This window comes from Lepidochelys olivacea (genome assembly GCF_965140295.1).
Source record: "Lepidochelys olivacea isolate rLepOli2 genome assembly, chromosome: 5".
In the NCBI taxonomy this organism is placed as follows: domain Eukaryota; kingdom Metazoa; phylum Chordata; order Testudines; family Cheloniidae; genus Lepidochelys; species Lepidochelys olivacea.
Genome location: NC_140415.1, coordinates 70,814,604 through 70,836,294, shown reverse-complemented (window position 1 = coordinate 70,836,294; position 21,691 = coordinate 70,814,604). Strand labels below are relative to the sequence as shown.

General features: G+C 41.2%; 1 protein-coding gene across 1 annotated transcript in view; it reads left to right on the top strand.

Annotated features, from left to right (window-relative positions):
* TMEM232 (transmembrane protein 232) overlaps positions 1–21,334 on the top strand; it is a 144,421-nt gene extending 123,087 nt beyond the window's left edge. Inside the window, exons 13-14 of the mRNA XM_084629186.1 lie at positions 16,306–16,399; positions 19,993–21,334. Of these exons, the coding sequence (XP_084485312.1) occupies positions 16,306–16,399; positions 19,993–20,181 (283 nt within the window). The 3' untranslated portion in view covers positions 20,182–21,334. The remainder of the gene's footprint in view (positions 1–16,305; positions 16,400–19,992) is intronic.
* The last annotated feature ends 357 nt before the right edge of the window (positions 21,335–21,691 follow it).

Sequence of the window (21,691 nt, the reverse complement as noted above, 5' to 3'; positions counted from 1 at the left end):
CAAATTGCCTGTTCTCAAAGAAGAGCCAATTCTTTGTATAAATTATTCATTGCAAGTGATTTTCTCTGCTCTACTTATTAATTCTTACAATATCCTTATGTGGCAGGTGGGTGGGATTATAATCCCCATTTTGCAGAGGAGGAAGAGCAAATAAAATGAAGCTGAATTATTTATTCAAGTTAGAATGAGTCACTGACAGAGCTGGGATTAGAACTCAGGAGTTCCTAGTCCCTTTTGTCTATCCGTCTAGCTTCATTATTATTCTATGCTCATCATCTTGGTCTCGGATTGCTCCCTCCATTCTGCCTGCCGGTATGTATTGTCAGTGTATAACAAATATTGTATATTTTCACAAATTAACTGATAACCGCAAAAAATAAAGGTCTCATGACCAAGTTATTGTTGCAAATTAAATTCAGTTTGCTGCTAAACTGTATTATAATTAGAGAGACAAATTCTTTTCAGGTCCTGCATCCTGTCCCCAGTATTGTTTTTTCTTTAGGTGTGTTGAGCTCTGGAGAGCTGAGCCAGACAAAGCTAAGTGTTGTTACTTGTGTTTTTTATTCCCATAACAGCAGGATTTGGAATTTCTGCTAAATAACCAAATAATTCCCTTGTCTAGATAATTTTGTTGGTAAGAATATGTTGTGATCCATTAATGTTGGTGTATAAAAAAACCCCCACACACTTAAAGATTATGATTTGGGGAAATTAAGAATCAGTCTCCAACAGAGTTAATGTCACAAATTCTAGACTCCTAAGAAATCCATGTGATTTAAAGCCAGAAATTGTAGCTACCCAGCCAGAGTGCAGCGAAGGGGGTAGAGGTTGCAGGGAGCATATTCCGCCCACTCAAGAGGCAGCCATACACTTAAATGGTTGCTCTGCTATGCTGAAATTTGTGTCAATGCAGTGGCAAGGCCTCAGGCGCCACTTAGAATGCAGGAGTTTAGTGGGGCTCAAGTCAAGTGTAAGGCTGTAGGGAGACCCCCTACGCTCCTATCAGTTTCAGCACTCAAGTGCAAGTGGGAAGGGAAAGGAAGGCCAGCCAATGCTGCCAGCCACAATGCAGGCCCGCAGGAGGACTTGTCTACAAAGGGAAGGAGCATAATAGTTTCCCTGCCCCTTCTGCACACCAATCTGAGTGTGAGCATGCAGTCTACAATTAACACCAGTGTAAGGAGTCTGACAATTAATACACCTTCAGAGGCATAATACCTCCTCCAGTCTTCCACAGGTAGGAGGCCTCCAGTTTCCCCTGCTGAAGCAGGGTCTTTCCCTTAGCCAATGCAGCACTGATTCTTGGGGCCACAAGAGAGCCTTTCATGATTAGGCTTCTAGGGGGAAAAAAGCACATAATTAATAGTTATGATTCTGCAAGCTACATTTCCTAAGTCTAATTGAAGGTGATTGCATATCCACCCTCTCAAAAAGAGATCTGAGGATATAAATCAACTCACTTTTGTAGGTTCTGATGTCCACAATTAAAAAACAGCTGCCTAAAATAATGAACCATTTGTAACCACAGGATACCAGATGCATATTAAATTTCTACCCAAGAAGCAAAACTACACAGTAGTTAAGGTTAAAATGTACAAAGAAGGCTTAAAACAAAAACAAAACAAAACAAAAAAAAACCCTCTGTCTGATAATGAAAACTTGTTACTGAAATTCTAATAGTGACCAATATATGCAGCGTGAGAGAGTACTGCAGCTTCATATTTCCCTACTTAAAATCTTGCTTTTCCATGTTCACTGTGAATACATACTGATTTGAAGGCATGTATTTCCAATTACATCTACCAGTCAGAGTGTAATATGGAAGAAGATATGCATTGTTAGCTTTATAGTTGCTTCAGGTTGGGGTTTCCAATGTGAGAAACCCTAAAAGGAGCTGATGTTTCAACTGTGCCGAGTACCTACCATCTAAAAAAGCCTCTTTAAGGGTGTCTCAAGTTGGGAGCACAAGAACCGAGGCAGAGATTCACTAGTCCTTTCTGAAAATGTAAGTCTTCTTAAGTCAATATATTGAGTGCTCACTGAGCTTCAAGTTAAGCACATACCTAAATGTTTTGCTGGACTGGGGCTAGAATGTCTATGGTCCAAGTTCCTTTCTGCAGCAAGGCTCCTAAGTCCCAGTTCTAGGCACCACTACAATCCACAAAAACATTGCTAGACTGCCACCTAACCCTAGGTGCCTAGATGTTTCTGGGTATGCTTAATGCTTCTCACTATAGGCACTGCGACACCTATTGCCCACCTAAGCCCTAGCTTGATCCACAAGCCATGGAAAAATAAATTTTTGCCTGGGGTTGGAGCTGATTGGTATGTGGCTTCTGAGCGGAGGGGAGAATTGAACCCAGGTGTCCTGCATCTGAGGTGAGCATTTTAACCCAGGGGCTAAAAGTTACATGGGCACCACCACCACGTGCAGCCACGTGCAGCCAGCCAGGTGCCTAACTCACTTTTGCAAGCAGCAGCTTATATTTCCTAAGCCACCTAACCAGGAAAGGGGTGCTTGGCTGTGGATCACAGGAAGAGAGGTGCCAAACTCACGGGGAAGGGACTTAGAACGCACCCCTCTTATCAGTATCTCCCCATTGTCTAGCTTAGGTGGCTCCTCACCCAGCATGCTGGCTTTTGTGGATCCCATTCATAGGCACCTCTACCCCCAGGCATTGTACAAGGAGGCTAGGCATCTAACTCAGGCTTTGTGGATCCCATTGCTGGTCCGGTAATTTTCTAGAGGCCTAAGAGTTAAGCACTGCAACACCCAAGTCCCTTTGTAGATCTGGGCCTATGTTCTAATAGGTCTTTTCCAACGTTTCATAGAAATTAGAGGGAAAAGTGAAAAGTTTGGAGGCAGAAGGAAAGCCCGTATTGGAGATGGTGTGGAGTTACAGTGCCCCACTGGGAGCTCCAGGACATACTGTCCTTCAGAAGGGCAGAAAGGCTTTTAGAGCTCCTGGGGACTACAGTCCCTACCCCTCCAATTAAGCGGGTGCTGTGTGCACTCCCCTGTGTGGCTGGCCAAGTCTGCCAGCTGCTTCAGGCTAGTCCATGACTCTGCTTCCTCACTTCTTTTCAGATGGCTTGCACAGGAATGTTTACATCAGTGTTCGAAGAAATTTGGAGGTCAAGTGTGTCTGGCATCTGTAGCAAAGGAAAGTTTCACTGTCCCCTTCTGCACACACAAACAAGGGTCAGCCACAAAATGCCACTTTATTTATATCACCATGCTCCAATGGGGGACCCTAGCAAATCTGTGACAAACTCTACCACTAATAGAATGTTTATGGAGTTGCTCTTCAGACACTGCCTCCCGTATGCTATACATTCAAACAGTACACGTCACAGCATTTTTAAAAGTTAAGGATAATCATGCACATGGCTTCCTTTGACTCTGCTATTAGTGAGTTATGCATCTGCCTGGTTTAAAAAAAAAAAAGAAAAAGAGAGCTACACTTCTATCTTGTGTGTAAGAAAAGCTTCCCTTTAAGCTAATTTCACAAGAATTCTGACCTTTAAATATATGTTAGTACTATGATATACAAGTGAAAATTTACAAGGTGAAAGTCATTTTGCACGATGGAAGCTGCCTATAATTAAACTTTAAACCCAGGCTTAAATTAGGGAAAATGGGTTTAGTGTTTGTGCTTTCTGCCCCTTCATATTGTGTTTTATTGCCTCCCATTAATTTTGAGTACATACTGAAATGTGGCTTTTTTTTTTAAAGCCAACCCTATTTTGTCAATAGTCTCTATATTCTCATATCTCCAAGTCTGTAGCTACATTATAAGCTGTTCTCAAAATACTGAGCTCTGATTTGCACTGGAAAATGGAATGCAAAATTTGACATTTTCTTCTGCAGTTGAGCCTTTTTAGTACACATCAGTAGGGGAATTCACCCTTCTTCTAGAGAAAAAGAGTAAAAACAGAGAGTTTGCATTCAAATGATCTGCTTTAGAACAGCCTGAATTTTAATTGGCTCAATTAAAAAAAAATCTGTGTTTCAGAATTTGACATTTAAACACATGTATGATACTTGGAGCCAGTGGAGTCCTATGCTTGCCAGCCTCCTTCACCTACTCATTACATTTTCAAAACAATCATCTTTGAGTTTTCTCCCACACTTTCCCCTTATGCTTTGGAGGAACTTGCCCTAAACATTTACAAAGCTACTTCATTATCCACCTTCAAATCCCTCCCCTCTGCTTTTCCATGATTGCCTACAAAAAACCCAATAAAAAAAACCAAACCAAACCAAACCAAACAAGCTTGCCAATAGCTAGGCTTCTGGTAGGCTGTAATTGTGCTTTTTTGCTTGTGCTCCTGTTTGTACACATCTGTTGCCTCTTGTCTTGTACTTAGATAGTCTCGGTCCTAAAGATCATACAGTTTGTTCTGTGTTTGTACAGTACCTATCAATGAGGCAGAGGAAAGAAGGTATCAAATTGGAGAACACTTCCAGGTTCTGGAAAAATTAGCTGCCTGTCCATTTATGTGGCATGTCATTTTATTTATTTCTATTAGATATAAATGCATGGGGTCAGATTCACCCCCTGCTTGTCAGCCCTTTTGTGCTCATCCACTAGTGCAAAAGAGCTAATACAGTGGATCTGTCCAACTAGTTTTTGTGGCATAGGCAAGTCCCTAAATGGCATAGGGCTGGTAGAGCTGCCCCCTCTGTGATTTCCTTTGCTGTTTTAAGTGTAATGGGTGGTGGCACAGGAAGTGGGCCTTCTCTGCACAATGCAGAGCCCTACTTCCGAGAAGCACCCTGCATAGGGCCAAGATAGTCTCCTAGGTGCCCTTTTGGAATTGCTCTCAAAAATCTTTCAGAAGAAATATGTAACATCTCCAGAATAGCATGGCTCATGAAGGAAATGCAAGCTTGGTTATTATATTGAACAGTTTATTGTCCCTGTCCAACAAAGCTGAAAATAAGCAAATGCTTCTATTGATCACATATTAGTCCATGAATCAGATTACACAAAATGAAGCCTGTGTCAGCTAATCATAGCTTTGAATTAACCATTATTCACTTTAAAATGTTTTTGATTCTAGCGAGTCTGAAACCTGCTTATTCATGACAGTACAATATTCACTTTGTAATTCATTTGAATGATAGTATTATAGACTTTTGCTTTACTGAGCCTTTTAGAAGCCAACTCATGTTTTACTTCTTGAAGCACAGTGCAGCTTTTTATTGCTAGACATGAGATTGGTTGGACAGACAGACAAGTAATTACATGTTGCTTGGCTAGTGAAGTGAGGCTGGGTGTTTCGCCTGTGAAGCATGATGGAAGTAGAGGCATTTTGTATAGTTGCAAAGCATTAGGTGGGGCACCAGTGTTGTTTCTGCTTTGACTGCTACCTAGCAGGGCAGTGAATGCCAGTGCTCTGCTTAGATCTTTTATGTGGGTAAGGTTAAAAAGAAGGCCAGAGAGGTCTGAGCCCCTGGCTCCAAAGCTGTAGGGAAACCCCCACCTCTTGTTTTGTGATAAACTATATTGTCACATATTTAATGTCATATTATGATGTCCATGATGCTCAGGGCCTCTGACAGCACTTAGTCACAGTTCAATGTGCAGTCAGTGTGTGTGTGTGTGTGCGCACACAAAATTATTGAGCTGGTTTTCTTGACATCTGTAGTTTGGAAAAGAGATAAATATTTATAGCTTTTCAAAATGACAAATAGCTAGTTTCCCCTGACCATTTATTTAATGGTTTATTTTAAAGAGGTAGGAGTGAGGCATAGCTGGATATTAAAAACTAAAAATCTGGATGCTCCTTGAATTTTTCCAAAAAAGACAAGTTGAGTCAGATCACTCGAAGGCAATTTTTGCCAGAATGGTAAGCAATTAAATTTGCCAACAATGCCAGAATAAAATAAGCTACAGTATAAAATACTTCAGTGCAGCAGCAGCAAATATTATTTGATTTGACTTTGCGGGGACAGGTCTTCTATTTGTTTAGAAGTCACTTTTCCTATGGTGGTGTTAAGTTATAAGCATGTTTATACTGATATATCAGAATAGCCTGTTAGTAAGTTTATGGAAATAACCCATAATGATACAAGTACCTTAATACTGATATAAGTATGTCATCCTTAAGTGGGTTGCACAATTTAGTTATCTAGGTTACTAAACAGATATTGTTAAGTCAGTACAAAAAACTGTTTAGATCAGCCCTAGAACTTTGTCACAGCTGTACATTTACATATTTAGCTGCTGCCACCAGGGTCAGGCAGTTTAATTTGAAGTCAATCCTTGATTTACCATGCTAAGTGTTTAAAAACTATTTGCATAAAAACCTACATACCCACACACAATTAATTTTTTAAAATCAAAAGTTGAAGAGTATCTGAATGCAAACCAACATTATTTTTGTTAACAAAAAATTCTAATACCAAAAGTTCTAGACCAAGTAAATGTGACACATCATACAGACAGAGGTGCTTGAACAATTTTTATAGTGGGGGTGCTGAGAGCCATTGAATCAAACTGTAAACACTGCAGGAACATCTCCAGATTGTACCGTAGCCACTGTCCTTAAAGCACTCTGCTACCAAGACTCCCCAGAATATGGAACAGTCTGCAAATTTCATGTATTTGCCGGGGATCATGGGAGATCAGGAAGACTGCAGTAACATGGTAAATTTGTACAAGTGGAAGAGCAGCAGCAACACAAAGGACCAAAGGAGAGAGTGTTTTACCATGTGGTATTTTACACTGTGTTTATTTAAGAGGCTTGTATGAAAGATAGGACTCTACTCCAGTGGAGACAGAGCAAATTACAGCAGTTGAGAATCTGGCCATTAGCTAGGGTGACCAGGTGTCTGGTTTTTGATCGGAAAGCCTGGTCAAAACAGGACCCTGGTAGCTCCAGTCAGCACCACTGACCGGGCCATTAAAAGTCTGGTTGGCGGTGCTGCAGAGTTAAGGCAGGCTAGTCCCTACCTATCCTGGCTCTGCGCTGTACCCTGGAAGCGGCCAGCAGGTCCAGCTCCTAGGTGTGTGTGGGGGGGGGGTGTGCCACAGGACTCCGTGTATTGCCCCTGTCCTGAGCACCAGCTCCGTACTCCCATTGGCCAGGAACCATGGCCAGTGGGGGCAGTGCCTGTGGGCAAGAGCAGTGCGCAGAGCCTCCTGCTCCCCCCCAGTGTAGGAGCCTGCCTTCTGGGGTACAGTGCAAAGTCAGTACAGACAGGAAGCCTGCCTTAGTCTGCACTGTGCCGCTGACCAGGAGCCATGGAGGTAAGCCTGCACCCCAACCCCTAGACCCCTCCTGCACCCCAAACCCCTCATCCCTGGCCCCACCCCAGAGCCCACACCGCAAGATAGAACCTTCACCCCCTGCCACAACCCACAGGCCCCCCCACCCCCTGAACCCCGCATCCCCAGCCCCACCCTAGAGCCCACACTCCCAGCTGCAGCCCTCCCCTACCCCAACCCCCTTCCCTAGTCCAGAGCCCCCTCCTGCACCCTGAACCTCTCATTTTAGGCCCTACCCCAGAAGCTCAACCCCCCAATTAGAGCCCTCACCCCTTGCCTCACCCCCAACCCCCTGCCCCAGCCCAGTGAAAGTGTGTGAGGGTGGGGGAGAGGAAGCTACTGAGGGAGGGGGAATGTAGCGAGCAGGAGGAAGGGCCTCAGGGAAGGGATGGGGCAGGGGCAGGGCTAGGGTGTTTGGTTTTACACGATTAGAAAATTGGCAACCCTACCCTTAGCATATTTTAATATTTATCATTCTGCTTTAAAAATGCTTATTTTTAAAGTGTAATATTCTTTACTGAATATATTTTTCAGATTTAATGTTAACTAGCAAACTTTACTAAACGTAAAAGGTTTATTTGTCAATCATTTAAAAATCCCTTGATTCATGCGGTTTTAACAATCAGCTCCCACTGAACTAATATGGTAAGTTAACTCCACCAAACAAAACAAAACACAGATTTTATTAAATCAGGTCACAGGATTCTTCCTCACCACTTTATTGTGGGCTGCAATTTTCCCTGTAAAGTTCCCAATTTTCTCTTCTGTGTAGCAGCACTCACAGATTCTGTCTTCGAGGAGTCACCATTACTATAGCACGGTATCACTTTGTCCTCTGCAGTTCCAGTTTAACAGTTGGTAGTTCAGGTGGTAAATTAGACATATCACAATTAACTAGGCTTCAAAAAGGAATATTTCCAAAGAGAGACTCCAAAGTTACACCCAAAAAATGTTCCGGTGTAAAGAGGTAGTTGCACAAACAAAATAGAGAGTAGCTGTGTGCATAAAACAGCCATTTTAGGTGGCTGATTGTGAGAAGCTAGGTCCTAAACAATGAGAGATTAAAACAGTTTCTAAATGCCTTACAGTGACATAACAAAAACAATAGCAAGCACCTTGCTCTGACAATGAGCAGAAACTTTATACTGTAGCACCCTGTGGTATAAAGTCTTTGACTAATCTGAGTCTTATAACAACGAGGCAGCAACCAGGGAACGATTGAACCTACAAATTAAGGCAAATGCAGACATGGCAATGCTGATGTCAAATAATAAGACCCAAATGAAATTTCCCAGGAGTATACGGTGTTGGAAATTGCAGATAAAAATTGGAGGTGCTTCAGCTACTTTAAAAAAAAAACCCAGGGTTTATTAACAGAGTTCCATTTCTTAAAGCTATTTAGCTGCTTCTGGCCACTTTTAGCAAATTGTAAAAAAATTAAAGCATCCGAGGCATGCATCATTTTTCATTAGGTCATGTCAGATTTCATCATCCTATATCATTTGATGTACATTAGCCCAATGCCATGTGAGGATAACATTCTATTACAAATTTAAGGGTTTTACTATCGAACATTTTCAGCAGAAATAAGTTGAGTGCAATCACCAAAAGAGCAGAGTGTGAGTGTGAAGCACTTCCTTGAAATAAAAAAAAAAGTCAGCATATCCATAGTTTAATAGATAATGATTTTCCATGCACTGGGCTGCAGCTAAAATAACTTAGCGAAGAGAAGACTGAGGAAGAGAACTTACAGGCAGAAGTCCAGCTGAAAGAATCCAGTATCCAAAAGAACAACCAACTCAAAGAAAACCCGTATACATAAGAAGTGTCAATTCAGTGCTTAGAGTAAGGAAACTGTAACTAATTCCATTAGAGAGACAGTGCTAGGAGGAAAATAAAACAAATATACTAGAATAAACAACAATCAGACAAATCTGAGAAAACTAATGCCGCAGCCAGCCAGCAATGGAGCAAGAGGAAATTGCATAGGTCACTACAAACTATAGAAAAGATCACCACCTCCTAGATTTAAAATACAAAAAGCGTAATAGGAATATTGTCAAAATGCTATTTATAAATCACCACCTCAAAAGACCCCAAACTGATTTACAGACAATGGGCCAGATTTCCCCATTATATTTTTGCATGGTTCTCAAACCCCTTCTGACAACAAAAATTACTACATGAAACCAGGAGAAGGGACCTAAGCCAGAGCCTGCCCAAACCCCGCTGTCCCAGGCGGGTGGGCCAAAGCCCAAGGGCTACAGTCCCAGGCCTGTAACCTGAGCCCAGCCATCCAGGGCTGAAGTTCTTGGGCCCAGGCTTCGGGTCCCAGCAAGTCTAACACCAGCCCTGGTGACCCCATTAAAATGGGGTCACAACCCACAGTTTGAGAACTGCAGTATTAGAGTATGGAGGCCAAGTACCATCCCAAAGCACAATATGCTCCCTCATGGCACAACATAGCTCTGCAGGCACATTACCCTCAGGTCCCCTCTTGCCTCCCCAAATAAACTTGTTCCACACCCAAAATACACAATCATATTCTCTTTCCTAGGGTCTCATTTATTAAGTCTTTATACAGATAGTTTCCTGTGACCCTTCTCACATGGGGTTTCCAATTTCACCCTCAGTCACCAGAGCTTCAGGTTCCCTGCTTCCCCTTCAGTTACCTCTGAGCCATGGAGCTCTGGGAGTTCTACTACAGCCCCTCATCTCTCTGGAGAGTCTTTTCCCCTCAAGCCTCCTGTCCTGGACCCTGCACTCAAGTCCAGCTTTCCTCTGGGTGAGGGATTCCACAGCCCTGCTGTGCTGTGCTGTGCTGTGCTAGACTCAGACTCAGACTCAGACTCAGACTCAGACAGGATTGCTCCTACCAGTCTTCTCTGTGGGTTATCTAACCTACCATACCCCTCCCTTAGCACTCACTCTGGAGGTTTATGTTTTTATCTCCTCCCCAGATGGCCTGATTTTGTCACCTAATCTACCTGTCATGTGACTTTGCTTATTTTCTGCACCTGGGGAGGCAAGCAAAGTGTCACAGGCGGGGCTAGACCCCTCTCCTCTTAAAGGGACAGTCACCGTGTGACATGGCCCTTCACACCACTCTGGCAACTAAAAAGAGTTGTAAAGCCAGTGGATCCAGCCTCCAGGAGTAAAGGGAGCACCCGCATGACACAGAGACAGCATAATGGCTCTGTACTACCTGGGGCAAAGGGCATGACCTGGGGGAAGGAGACGGGGTTGGAGTGCTACTGCTGGAGTGGCCATTAAATAGCAAAATATAAGTTAAAGCAACCTGGAGATTTCTCTAACTTATGCTGGCAGCCAAGTATACCTTCCTGCTGGCCTGAAAATAGGGAAATCTTAATCTGACTGTTGTCCTTTTAAAAATGTATGGGTACTCAGGAAAGAGGGTAGAACCTCACTACGTCAGCTACAAATTAAACAAAAGAGATTCAATTAAAAATTAAAAAAAATAAATATAAACGTAGCAGTGATGTTTTACAGTACAATTCAGGAAAAATCACTCCCCTCCTTGGTTGCCTGTGAGGAGAGAACAGTGTAATTTAGGAAGGGGCACCAAAAGGCATTGTCTTGGCCTCTGGGGTTCGCTAGAAGGCCGGGACGCCTCTGCCATGTCCCTTTATTGCTAGCTTCTCCCTGTGCTAGGCCAAATGAGGAGGTGTGATGCATTAAGCCAGCTCCACGCCATTAGAGAATCCTCAGATACAGGGGAAGCCCTGGTGTAGTCAGCTATGCTGGCTTTAGGGCAGTTGTGCACTCGTGGAACAGAACGAGATGACTGTAACACAACTGAGGATGGAGGCCAATATGTAAATGAAAGGTACTGCTAACTGTTATACGAATTTCTGTGTGTGTTTTCAGGTAATCCTTTTGTTCCATTTAGTAAAACAAAAGGCTCTGACTTTGGAAATATAATAGTTCTGTGTTTAAATCTCCATCTTCCACAGAGGGCAATTTATAAACCTTTGCTATGGAGTATGGAGGTGTTTAGGTATTTGAAAGAAACCTTGCATTTGCAGTATGAGACTGCTGAAGAGGCACTATGTGGATAATTATCTCAATTCATTAGCATAGCTGAAAGCTTAAGAGTGAGAGCTTCATCACAATGATTTATAAGTAAAGTTAACATCACAGCTAATATTAACACTTATCTTTTATTAAACATTAAAAATTTTATTGCTATAAATGTAATGTCTATAGATGATACATCAACAATGTGAAAAAAATCAAGGATACATTGTTTTTATCCATCGTTAAATACTGTGATGTTGCTCACTATGATGGTGGCAGCTTCATTTTTAGTAAGCATTTGCTATGGGTTTCAATAAGGCAGTTCAAGCTTGTTAGCTAAGTGAATATCAAATTCACTAACCTGGGTATTTTGGTCTCATGTTAAGGTAAAGTAGTTTCATGCTGCTTGTACAGTTGGTTCATACATAGACATCTGTCAGGTACTTTAGGGATTCAGCACTGCAGTTGGTTGAAAATACTGTGGTTGCACAAATGCACTCAGGTATTGTATCAGGCTGCTTTCAGTGCTGCACAAGTCCTGCAATCCATTTTTCTTCCTCTGTTTAAAATGTATGAATAGTGTTAGTAGAAAATAAAGCAGAAGAAACATATACAGATTAGAGTAGAGGAAATGGCAAAAACCCATTAAAATGTCTGCTTTCAACACTCTTAGGTGAACCCATTGATGCTGTTCCTCTGTGCTAGAGGGCTTGTGAATACATAGAATACAGTGAACTGCTAGGAATGGCTGTTTTCTTGAAAGTCATTTTGTAAGGTGTAGGTCACAATTTTTTCCCTTTAAAATCTCACAGCTCTGAGCAAAAGTTTAAAGATTATCAATTTCAAGTTATATCCCCAGTGCAGAATCTACAAAGGAGGATTTGATCAGTAAGACAACATCTATTTTCTGTTCACTAGAAAAATCATTATTTGCATTTCTCTTTCTCTACTGTGGATCACCATGCCCTCAATTGATCTTCACTGACCAGCTTCATCTTACATCAATTCAATGCACACTGAAAAACTACCACTTGTGCTTCAGATGCTACAAAATCAGTTCCAAGGAAATTTAAGCAATTCAGATAGTTTCTCTCGATGAAACTGAACTCTTGTACTGCACAAAAATTGAGAGGGAGCTGATGTGGAACTAAGAAGCTGTAAGAGATTAACCAACCAGGTAGTAAAAAATGGTATAGGTTGGCAAGAGTGCAGGACATATATGGTGTAGTCAATTGTGTGTCAGGTTTTATGGTACAATTTGTCCATCTGAGAGCTACAGTCTTACTTCGTAGCTGAGGCAAATGGGATAAGGTTGATACAGGTAAGAAACATTTGATGGGGTTGTTTTTGTTTTTAAATTTCACATACTATTCCAGTTCTCTTTTAAGCCATTGCAGGCTATTGTTGTTATAACAAGTTCCTATATCACCACTGTACGTAAGGTAGCATCAATCTTTTTACCATAAAAGAAATCCTTCTTTTCAGTATTGCCTATCTGGACTATAGAAATTCAAACTTGGCTGAGTTTTATCATATAAGATCTCAGCAGTCTGATAGAAAATGCCTACCTCTATATGGAAAAGAAATTACTGCATGTATATAGTTTGTAAAGGTTTTGGGAGCCTCACAGATGAAAAACATTCTTATTTTTTATGTTCTTTACATTGTTCCATGCAGAAGGTGTGCCTGGTGCTTTATGGGCAAGTAAAAAAGATAGATCCCTGCCCCAGTTTTTTATGCTTTACTATTAGTAAAAAGGTGTTTTTTTCATTTGTAAAGAAAAACATTTTATTTGCGTCTCTTGGAGCATAAAGAAATATGGGTTAATCATCTCCACTATATGAGGGGAAAATACTTTGAAATTGCTAAGCTTTTTAACTTCAGAAATCCTTTATTGTGCAGGTGCGGTACATTTTAGTCACAAAATTGTATAAGGCTCTTTATAATTATTAATTGAATTTATACTATTTTTACAATTAGGCATAATTACTAAAATAAATATGCAGTAGTCAACTAAGAATGCTTTGGGGAAAAAACAATTAAATATGCAAAACAAGACCTATGCTTAAAAAAATGTCTAGCTTGTCAAGGAAACCCAGGGAAAAAAGGGAATTCACAGAAAGAGAGTATGCATCCAACACCACGGAATATGTAAGTAATACAGATGGCCAGGCCACATTCAGAACTGAAGTCCTTCACTCTCCTGTTCTCCCACTTAGAAAAAATAAAAAAAAAGAAACTATGAGTTTGCAAATTCCTGTGTAGTCCCATGTTGTGTGCTCCAAGTCCCTATGGCACCCACATTTTGGCTGGCTACAAATGAGAGGGAAGCATAATATTGAGGCTAAAGTACAGGACTGGGAGTTAGGAGATCTGGGTTCTAGTCTCTGTATGATAGGGATACTTCCCTATCTAACAGGTGATGTGAGGCTGAATTAATATTTGTTTTGTGCTTTGAGATCCTCACATGGCAGGCACTATACATGTGCAATATATTATGATGATTCTTTATTATTGTTACTACAGGATGATAATGCAACTTATATTTTAGGAAACGCCTTTATTTCATTTAGTTCCTGCCTTTTTCACTGTGCAGTACTGCAAAGGCATGGCAATAAAAGCAACTTCACACCATGTCCCTTTTCTTCCAGGCTGCTTACAGGACTTTGTCCTTGTCTCTTTTTAGCACCATCTGTGGGAGTAATTGTGTAAACTGTAATCTACATATGATATAGCTAATGTCTTTTTATCACCAGGTTATATAATCCTGCTCAGAGTCAGGGAGGTAATAATAGCTGGAAGCTGCACTGGTAGCAAATTACAGTTATGGAGCTTGCTAGTGTAGACAAAGGCTCAAAGAAGCCATATTCACTCACTTTAAGCAATCTGCTAGCTTGTTCCAAGAGCAGACTCTTGGATGATTGTGTATAGTAGCTGTTATTGCTCCAGAGCAACTAGGTCAGTGTTGGTGTGTTGCCCACTCCCTAACCCTGACTGTGTAAAGAAAACAGGGAGGAAAAAGAGAGAGTCAGTCCAATAGGAGTGTTGCTTTTCAAAACAGATACATTTGGGGGAGGAAGGGGTGACAGAAGGGACTTGGAGGCCTCTGGGAGCCCCCACCTGCTCTATCTGAGAAGGAATCTCTCCCCCCCCCCCAGAGTCACTTATAGCAACAGCAGGAGAGTAGGTAGCATGAGGTAGCCCAGCTGCTGAAGACAGGAGGCAGGGGAAGTCTCTCTAGGGCTCCCTGCAGGTCGTGAGAATGTCAGGGTCCAGACTAATGACCTCCCCACAAATACCTTCATTAATAGGGAAGAGGGGCATGAAAGGGACCAGCAACTCTCCCAAAAGAATACTCCTAACAGGACAACAGGAGAGAGCGGATTGCCCCTGAAATATAAGCACAGGGAGTGAGAATATTCTCCATTCCAACTTCCCCATTCCTTGCATCAGGGTGATCCTCTGAATTATCACAAGAAGGGGGACACATGGGGACCTGGTTGTCCAGATTCCCCTTTAAGGGATGGAGGAACAAATTCTCCACCCTGTGAAGAGGACTGAAAGCCTTTGGCCATGCGTTTTCTTTTAGTGTGGGCCTGCTCCAAAGCCCACTGAAGTCAATAGAAGGACTGAGTGATGTCAATGGGCTTTGCATTAGAGCTCTGTTGACAACTTTGAAAGCATGCAAGGCAGCTTCATTACTTTTCTTCTTTGTGTGCTCACTATCTGATAACATAGTCTTTTAGCTATGTAGTATCTGATAACACAGTCTTTTAGCTAGGTAGTTGGAATACTGTTGCCCCTCTGCTGAGCAGTAGCAGAACTCAGCATTTTGCATGTTGGTTTCCCATTGAGGGAGAAATCAGTGACACTGACTTTTGGCATTTTCTTAGTATATCTTGTTGATTCACACCAGTGCTGGGACATAAGGAGTCAAACAACACTCAACCAAAACCCTCTTGCAGGAATTCCAGCCCAAATACTAATGCCTGGTTCCTTGGAAGCAACTTTGCACCAAGAACTAACTGTACAGGAAGAGTCTAGAGAGCAACTTCTCTGTTTGAAACAGCTCCTTCCAAATAGCTCCCATGACAAAAAAAGCTAACAACACAGCATTTCTTCAGAGACCACATTGCTCACAGTCTGAGTAAAAGTCGTAAGACTATTAATAGCACCCTCTTGTGACTTCTGCCATAAAAATACTTATTAACAGGATTTACATGCCTCTGGGACAAGGTAGGTGAGGTAATACCTTTTACCAGACCAACTGGTGTTGGTGGAAGGTACAACCTTTTGAGCTTCACAGAGCTCTTCCTCCGGTCTGGGGAAGGAAACCAGAGTGTCTGAGCTAATACGTTGGGACAGATTGTTTACTTAACAACTTATATTTAGCTCAGACACTCTGGTTTCCTTCTGCAGAACGGAGGAAGAGCTCTGTGAATCAGCCTTAAAGTTTGTATCTTCCACGAACACAAGCTGGTCAAACAAAAAATATCTCCTTGCCTACCTTGTCTATCTCATATCCTGGAATCAACATGGCTCCCAACAATACTGCAAACAATTTTAGATACTACTATGATGGGTTAGAGGTAACTCTATGGTAGGTAGACAGTTGAAACAATCATGCTGCAAGTGCAGAGGTAGCCTATTTATGTTACTGCAATATTTATGGTATTCCTTATACTTAGCACAGAATAGGGAATACAGAGAAACAGCATTAGTTGCAGTTGTGAAGATTTCAATACTGACCGCTACTCGGAGCTGGCCTGATGACACAGTGATGAAAATTCCGGAGCTCTATTTACATTAGCACTCCAACTCTTTTTTCCATTGATGGAAATGCACTGGTTGAAGATTTCCCCAAAAAGACTAGCATAGATGCAGGCATAGCACGTTCAATAGCATTTAATAACATAAGTGCTTCCAAAATGATTTCAGAAAAATGAATGCTGATATGTAATGATGTTGGATGTTTCTTTTTTTACTAAAGAAAGGAACTTTTGCAAGCAAGAATACCAATTTATCCATATCCAGATATCCTTACCCGGACAGACAGGGAGCTAAAGAAGATAATTGAAGATCAAGTAAGATCCTTATTTCCATTTTTTTGTTTGACAAGTAGCATTGTTTACAATTATAAAAAAGCTCTTTGAGAAAGGACAAGCAGACCTGAAAAAAATATGCATTCACATAAATTGAATATTGAGCATTACAAAATTCAGCCATTGCCAAACTTTATTACCTTTTAACTCTGCCACAAGTGCATCTTATTTGCTTCCTTAAGTTATGGAAAACACTTCCCTTTGTTATTTGTTAAATAATAGCCTAATCCTAGTGTCCTGAATTAGCGCTGTTTTCTTCTGACAAGAATCTTGCATCTGAGTACAGAGCACTGATTTCTTCTGATGTGTGTTCCTAACAACTGAATCCAAAGCCTTTGACTTAGTTTTGTGGTGACCATCCTTTAACCTTGACAGATCAAAACGATTTCTTAATCACTTTGATCTTGTAGGATTTACAAGAGCGGGAGAGGCAGGAGGCTAGTCCATTAAAGCAATATATTAATCCACTGCACTGCATTCAGGCATCAACTTCTTTATCTAAAAATATATCGCTACATTCTGCTTTTATTTATTTAGAAACAATGTAGAAAGATATATTCAATTTGACCTTGTTGCTTAAACTCAACTTGACAGATATGCCAAGACTACAGAGGCAAATTTTCACTATAGCTCACGGAGACGTAGTGATGGATTGCTGTTAGCAAGTCCTGATTGGCAACAGATGCTAGTAACACTGGAGTGTATCTGGTGGCTAAATTGGAAGGCACTGAGCCAATAATTTGTGTCATAACATTTAGCTACATATTAGTATTTTAGTAATTTTGTGAGAACTGTTATATTATTAACTATTATTATTTATATTACCATACTGCCTAGGAACCCCAGTCACAGACCAGAACCTCATTGTGCTAGGTGCTGTACAAACAGAATAAAACAGTCCCTGCCCCAAAGAGACAACTGATGGTTACAGACAGACCAACAGGGGAGTCACATGAAACAATGAGACAAGATTGTTCAGCATGATCGACAGGGGTCTCAGCCACCTAACTTATCAAGTTTTTTGAAGGCACCATGGCAGAGGGGAGTTTGAAGGAGAGATTTGAAGGAGGATAATGAGTTAGTTTTGCAGATGCTCACTGGGAGCTTCTCCCAAGTGTGAGAGGCAGGACTGCTTGGTGCTGTGATCTGGAGCTAAATAGTTTTGGTTGGAACAATAGTCGCAGATGCTTCAGAAAGTGATGTCATTAAGTACATGGCTTAGATTCAAGTAGATTCTAATACCATGATCTTGCTCCCATTAAAGTAAATAGGAGTTTTGCAGTTCAGAGACTTCAGTGATAGCAGGACCAGGCTTTGTCATTACTGTGCCAATACCCTAATGGGGCGGTAGAGGAATGCTATATCGCTACAGTAGCTACCATCTTTTGCATCAGGATTTGACCAATTGTGGGTCACTATTATGCCTTCAGTTACATTTGGGTTTCATGAGCATAACTAAGAGCAAAATCTGATTTGTAATCATTGATAGACCCTCCATCTGTATTTTTGGAAGCGTGCTCTGTATGTCCTCAAGACTATTACTAGCTGCAATAAGATCAGCCAGTCTAGTGAGATTTACACTGACTGATCATACACATTTCCTAAATATAAGGGGCTACTATGCCCAGATCCTAAAGTCCTAACTAAGGGCTAGATTCTGAGAGGTATGCAAAAGAGTGAGGGCAAATGGAGGGTCTCCCTGTCTTTTGTATCCTTGGCTAGGGGCTGGTTTGAATACGGTTACAAAGACCAATGCCGAGGCCCCTGGTTATTGCTACGGTGGGTGCTGGTTGTTTGGTTTTTTGGATGTGTCAGCGCTTTAATGTCTTAGAGCACACTTCACTGGGACCCAGGTAGCCTCTACAGCTAAGTCTTAGTAAGCCACGCAAGCCTGCTACCTGCAGTTATGCTCATACCTTTACTCAGTATTGCGTTGTCTATTGACCTGGCAGCTAGAACTGATGTCCAGTTCAGTGGAGCAAGCTGCAGTCTTTATTTAACTGGTTCTCCTAAAAGCCACATCCTACTGACAGTATTATGAGAACAAAAGGTTATTTATTCATAGATTTTCAGTAGATTGTTAGCAAGAGTCCCGCATTTCTCTGCCCACTTTCTCCAAGGTCTTTGGTAGTATATAGCATTTGCTTAAACTGAAAAGCACCTTGGGGGGTTGGGACCATACTCCCTATATAACATCAGGTGATCCCAAAGGCCAATGCTTTTAAGAGGGTTTAATGCCAGAAATGCTTGTGCTCCCAAGAGTGGGTATTTTATTTTCAGGTATTTTGCTTCACAAAGAACAATAGTAAGTAAATAACTTTTCTTTGTTATGTTTATCAGAAGTGCTGTTTTGGTTTTTGGACTTCCTTTTGCCATCACAATTCTCTCATGAATCTCCCCTAAGAAATCCCAAATTCCTTATTCTCTATATGCTATCATATCTGATTCACCTTTCTTTGCTGACTTCATTATTGCTGATTTTATAAAGCCAGGTTTGGGAACGAAAGAAATATTATGTTAAACAGCTTTTAGATTTAATTTTCCATTGAGTTGTCACTGTGTAGACAGCAAAAATACCAAGTGAATTGAAATCTTTTTGATAATTCAGAGCACTTCTTTCAGCTGACATTCACTGTAACCATGGACAACATGCCCATGAGCCACTGGTTTGTTTCATGGTGGGGGAAGTTTTTTGAAAAAGACACCTACTTTTTAGGATTGATTATCCCATAAGGTATCAGTGGGCCTCACAATATTCCAGTCAGCTTCCCAACAGCATGAGAAAATTTACATTTCAGCCCAGAATTTACCACACCTGGTCCTGTGCTTTGAGACTGTGGTTCCTCCCTCCCACTCCCACCCACACTTTATTCTTCTTATGAAACCTAAAAAAACCTCCAAAACACCTGACACATTTTTATTGCTGTGTTACTCAGACTTGGATTTTCTGTATTTAAGAGTCTGTAGCTGCAGGGCCTCCATTAATGCAGTAATAACATTGTCATTGAGGAACAAAAGAAGAGACATTAACTTCTGCTTCTTGATTGCAGCACTATAATACTTTCAGTCTTTTTCAGCAAAGTGTTTTTACTTCTGGCAATGCCGATGTTCCCTATAAAGGCTGAAATAAGCAAATACATTTCTTCCTTGATTCCTGCCCCCCCCCCCCCCGCCTCCAGTTTATCAGCATTGAGAATGTTTGTAAGTGAAACCATGAGATAGATTGGAAATATGAATACCAATTGTATTATGTTTAAGTTAGAGCTGATCAGGGCCATCCACAAATGCATGATATTTTCCACTGGACGTATGAGCCTTCCTCCCTGCAAAGCCATATACTTCTGTTTTAGAAGCAATAAGGCAAGCTATGACATCTGTCCACTGTCCCAACCCTTGCACACAGCCCCAAGCCTCCAACAGAAGCCATTTTCCTAAATACCTGTCCTTAAATTATCATTAGCCTTTGCCGTTTGTGCAGTTGTTTTCCTCACATTAACCCTGGTTATGCCAAATTGTGTTTTTTCCTATATAGACATCATTCACCAAAATGAAATCATTCTCTTTTTTTGCAACAGTGGCAGAAAGAGCTGCAGATCAGACTTAAGGAAGAAGAGGAGCTCCTGGAGAAAGCACTTCAGGAAAAACAAAGGAAGGAGGAAGAGCACTTCAGAGAAGTTATGAAAAGGCGAGAGGAAAAGCTGCACAAGAAAACCAAACCTTATGAGCTTCCTGTTAAACACAAAGATGAAGATTTGATACAGTGAATTAAAAGAGCCAGACTGTCAGTATTTCAGCAACCAGCACAAACGTGGGCCTGAGTTTCTAATTTAAATTTAAATACTTTAAAAATAAAATTAAAAGAACAATTAGAAAAAATAACTCTGCTCCCCAGTGACAGATTGGTGTGTACTTGTAAAATGACCTAGCATGCCAGGTCTGCAGCTCTGAAACACCTAGGGAATCCATTCCCCTGAGGATTTCAGCAGTCTAGGGAAAATCCCTGGATGTTACTGAGCTGTCGAGGCAGCTCTATGCCCTCAGCACAGGAGGTGTTCCTGGGGTAAGAGGAAGTGGCTGGAGCACCACAGCATCCAGTCATCCCAAGCTGCTAGAGTAGCCCTTTTAGGTCATGGGCAGCCAGGTTTAATTTAGGGTAGTTCTGAGGTTGCCTTTTGTTATATGGAGGACTTGGATGGGCCTAGTGTCAGGGAGCCTCTGCCCCTCACATGCCCTGAGCCAATTGTAGATGCAGCTAAGACTCTAGCCCATTAGTCTTAGAAACATGCAAAAAGGCTCCATTTCAGTAAATGGGCTTAGGGGAAACCTTTTTATAGCTTTGACTTCCTGAGCTTTATTTGGAGTTTCTGCTTCCAAAAATGACACTGAAGCTTCCAAATTTTACCTGATTTCAGGTCAAAATCATGTGAAATCAGAGAGATTTCTAATGGTCTCCCCTCAGAACCATAATTGGCCAAATAGCTCCTCACATTTGCCACAGGACGAGCAAACCTTTGTGAACGTTGCCTTAGTTTGGGTTTGAAACAAAACCAGACACATTTTTCTGAACTGAGGTTTCCTTAAGAAAGGTTCATAAAGCTTCAGTTATTTCCTAAATGCAAAAACTTTCATGCATCATCACTTTTTGCTACACTCTTCTGAGATAAGATATATTTGAAGAGTGGTCATTATACCTGCAGCAACTAAGAATCCCAGTTGAGTGCAATTTTTCCAGTTTTTTCCAGTAGTATAATTAGCATTTCTTCCTATTAATTCTCGACTTATGATCACACAACATTTTTTGTCATTTGTAAACCAGAAGTAGCTGATGTTCATTACTAAACCATTGAATATGAATGAGTTGTAAATAATTGATCCGTGGCATTGCTGAATCATCTCTGAAAAAGAATGAGCATCAGCTGAGTTTTGCCTGTGTGAGAAAAATCTTAGAATAAAACTGGCTGTAAACTTGTCAGAATATGGGAGCAATGAATTGAAACAAATTTCTTCTTGAAAGTTTCTTTAAAAAAAAACAACCCCCGCTAAGAAATCAGTAAGAGTGGGCTAGAATCATATTACTCTTGAAATACAGCAGATCGCCCACTGCTGGCACTGGGCCTCTTGGGCATGTGGTTATGTGATTTGAATGCACAGTTGTACTACTTGCATTTGCTAATGTGGCAGGTGATTGCACACTTAAGTTATTTGAAAATCTGACTCTCAAAGTGTCAGCATTAGGCATCATGGCTAAAAGAGTTGTGATGAATGGGGCAGTTC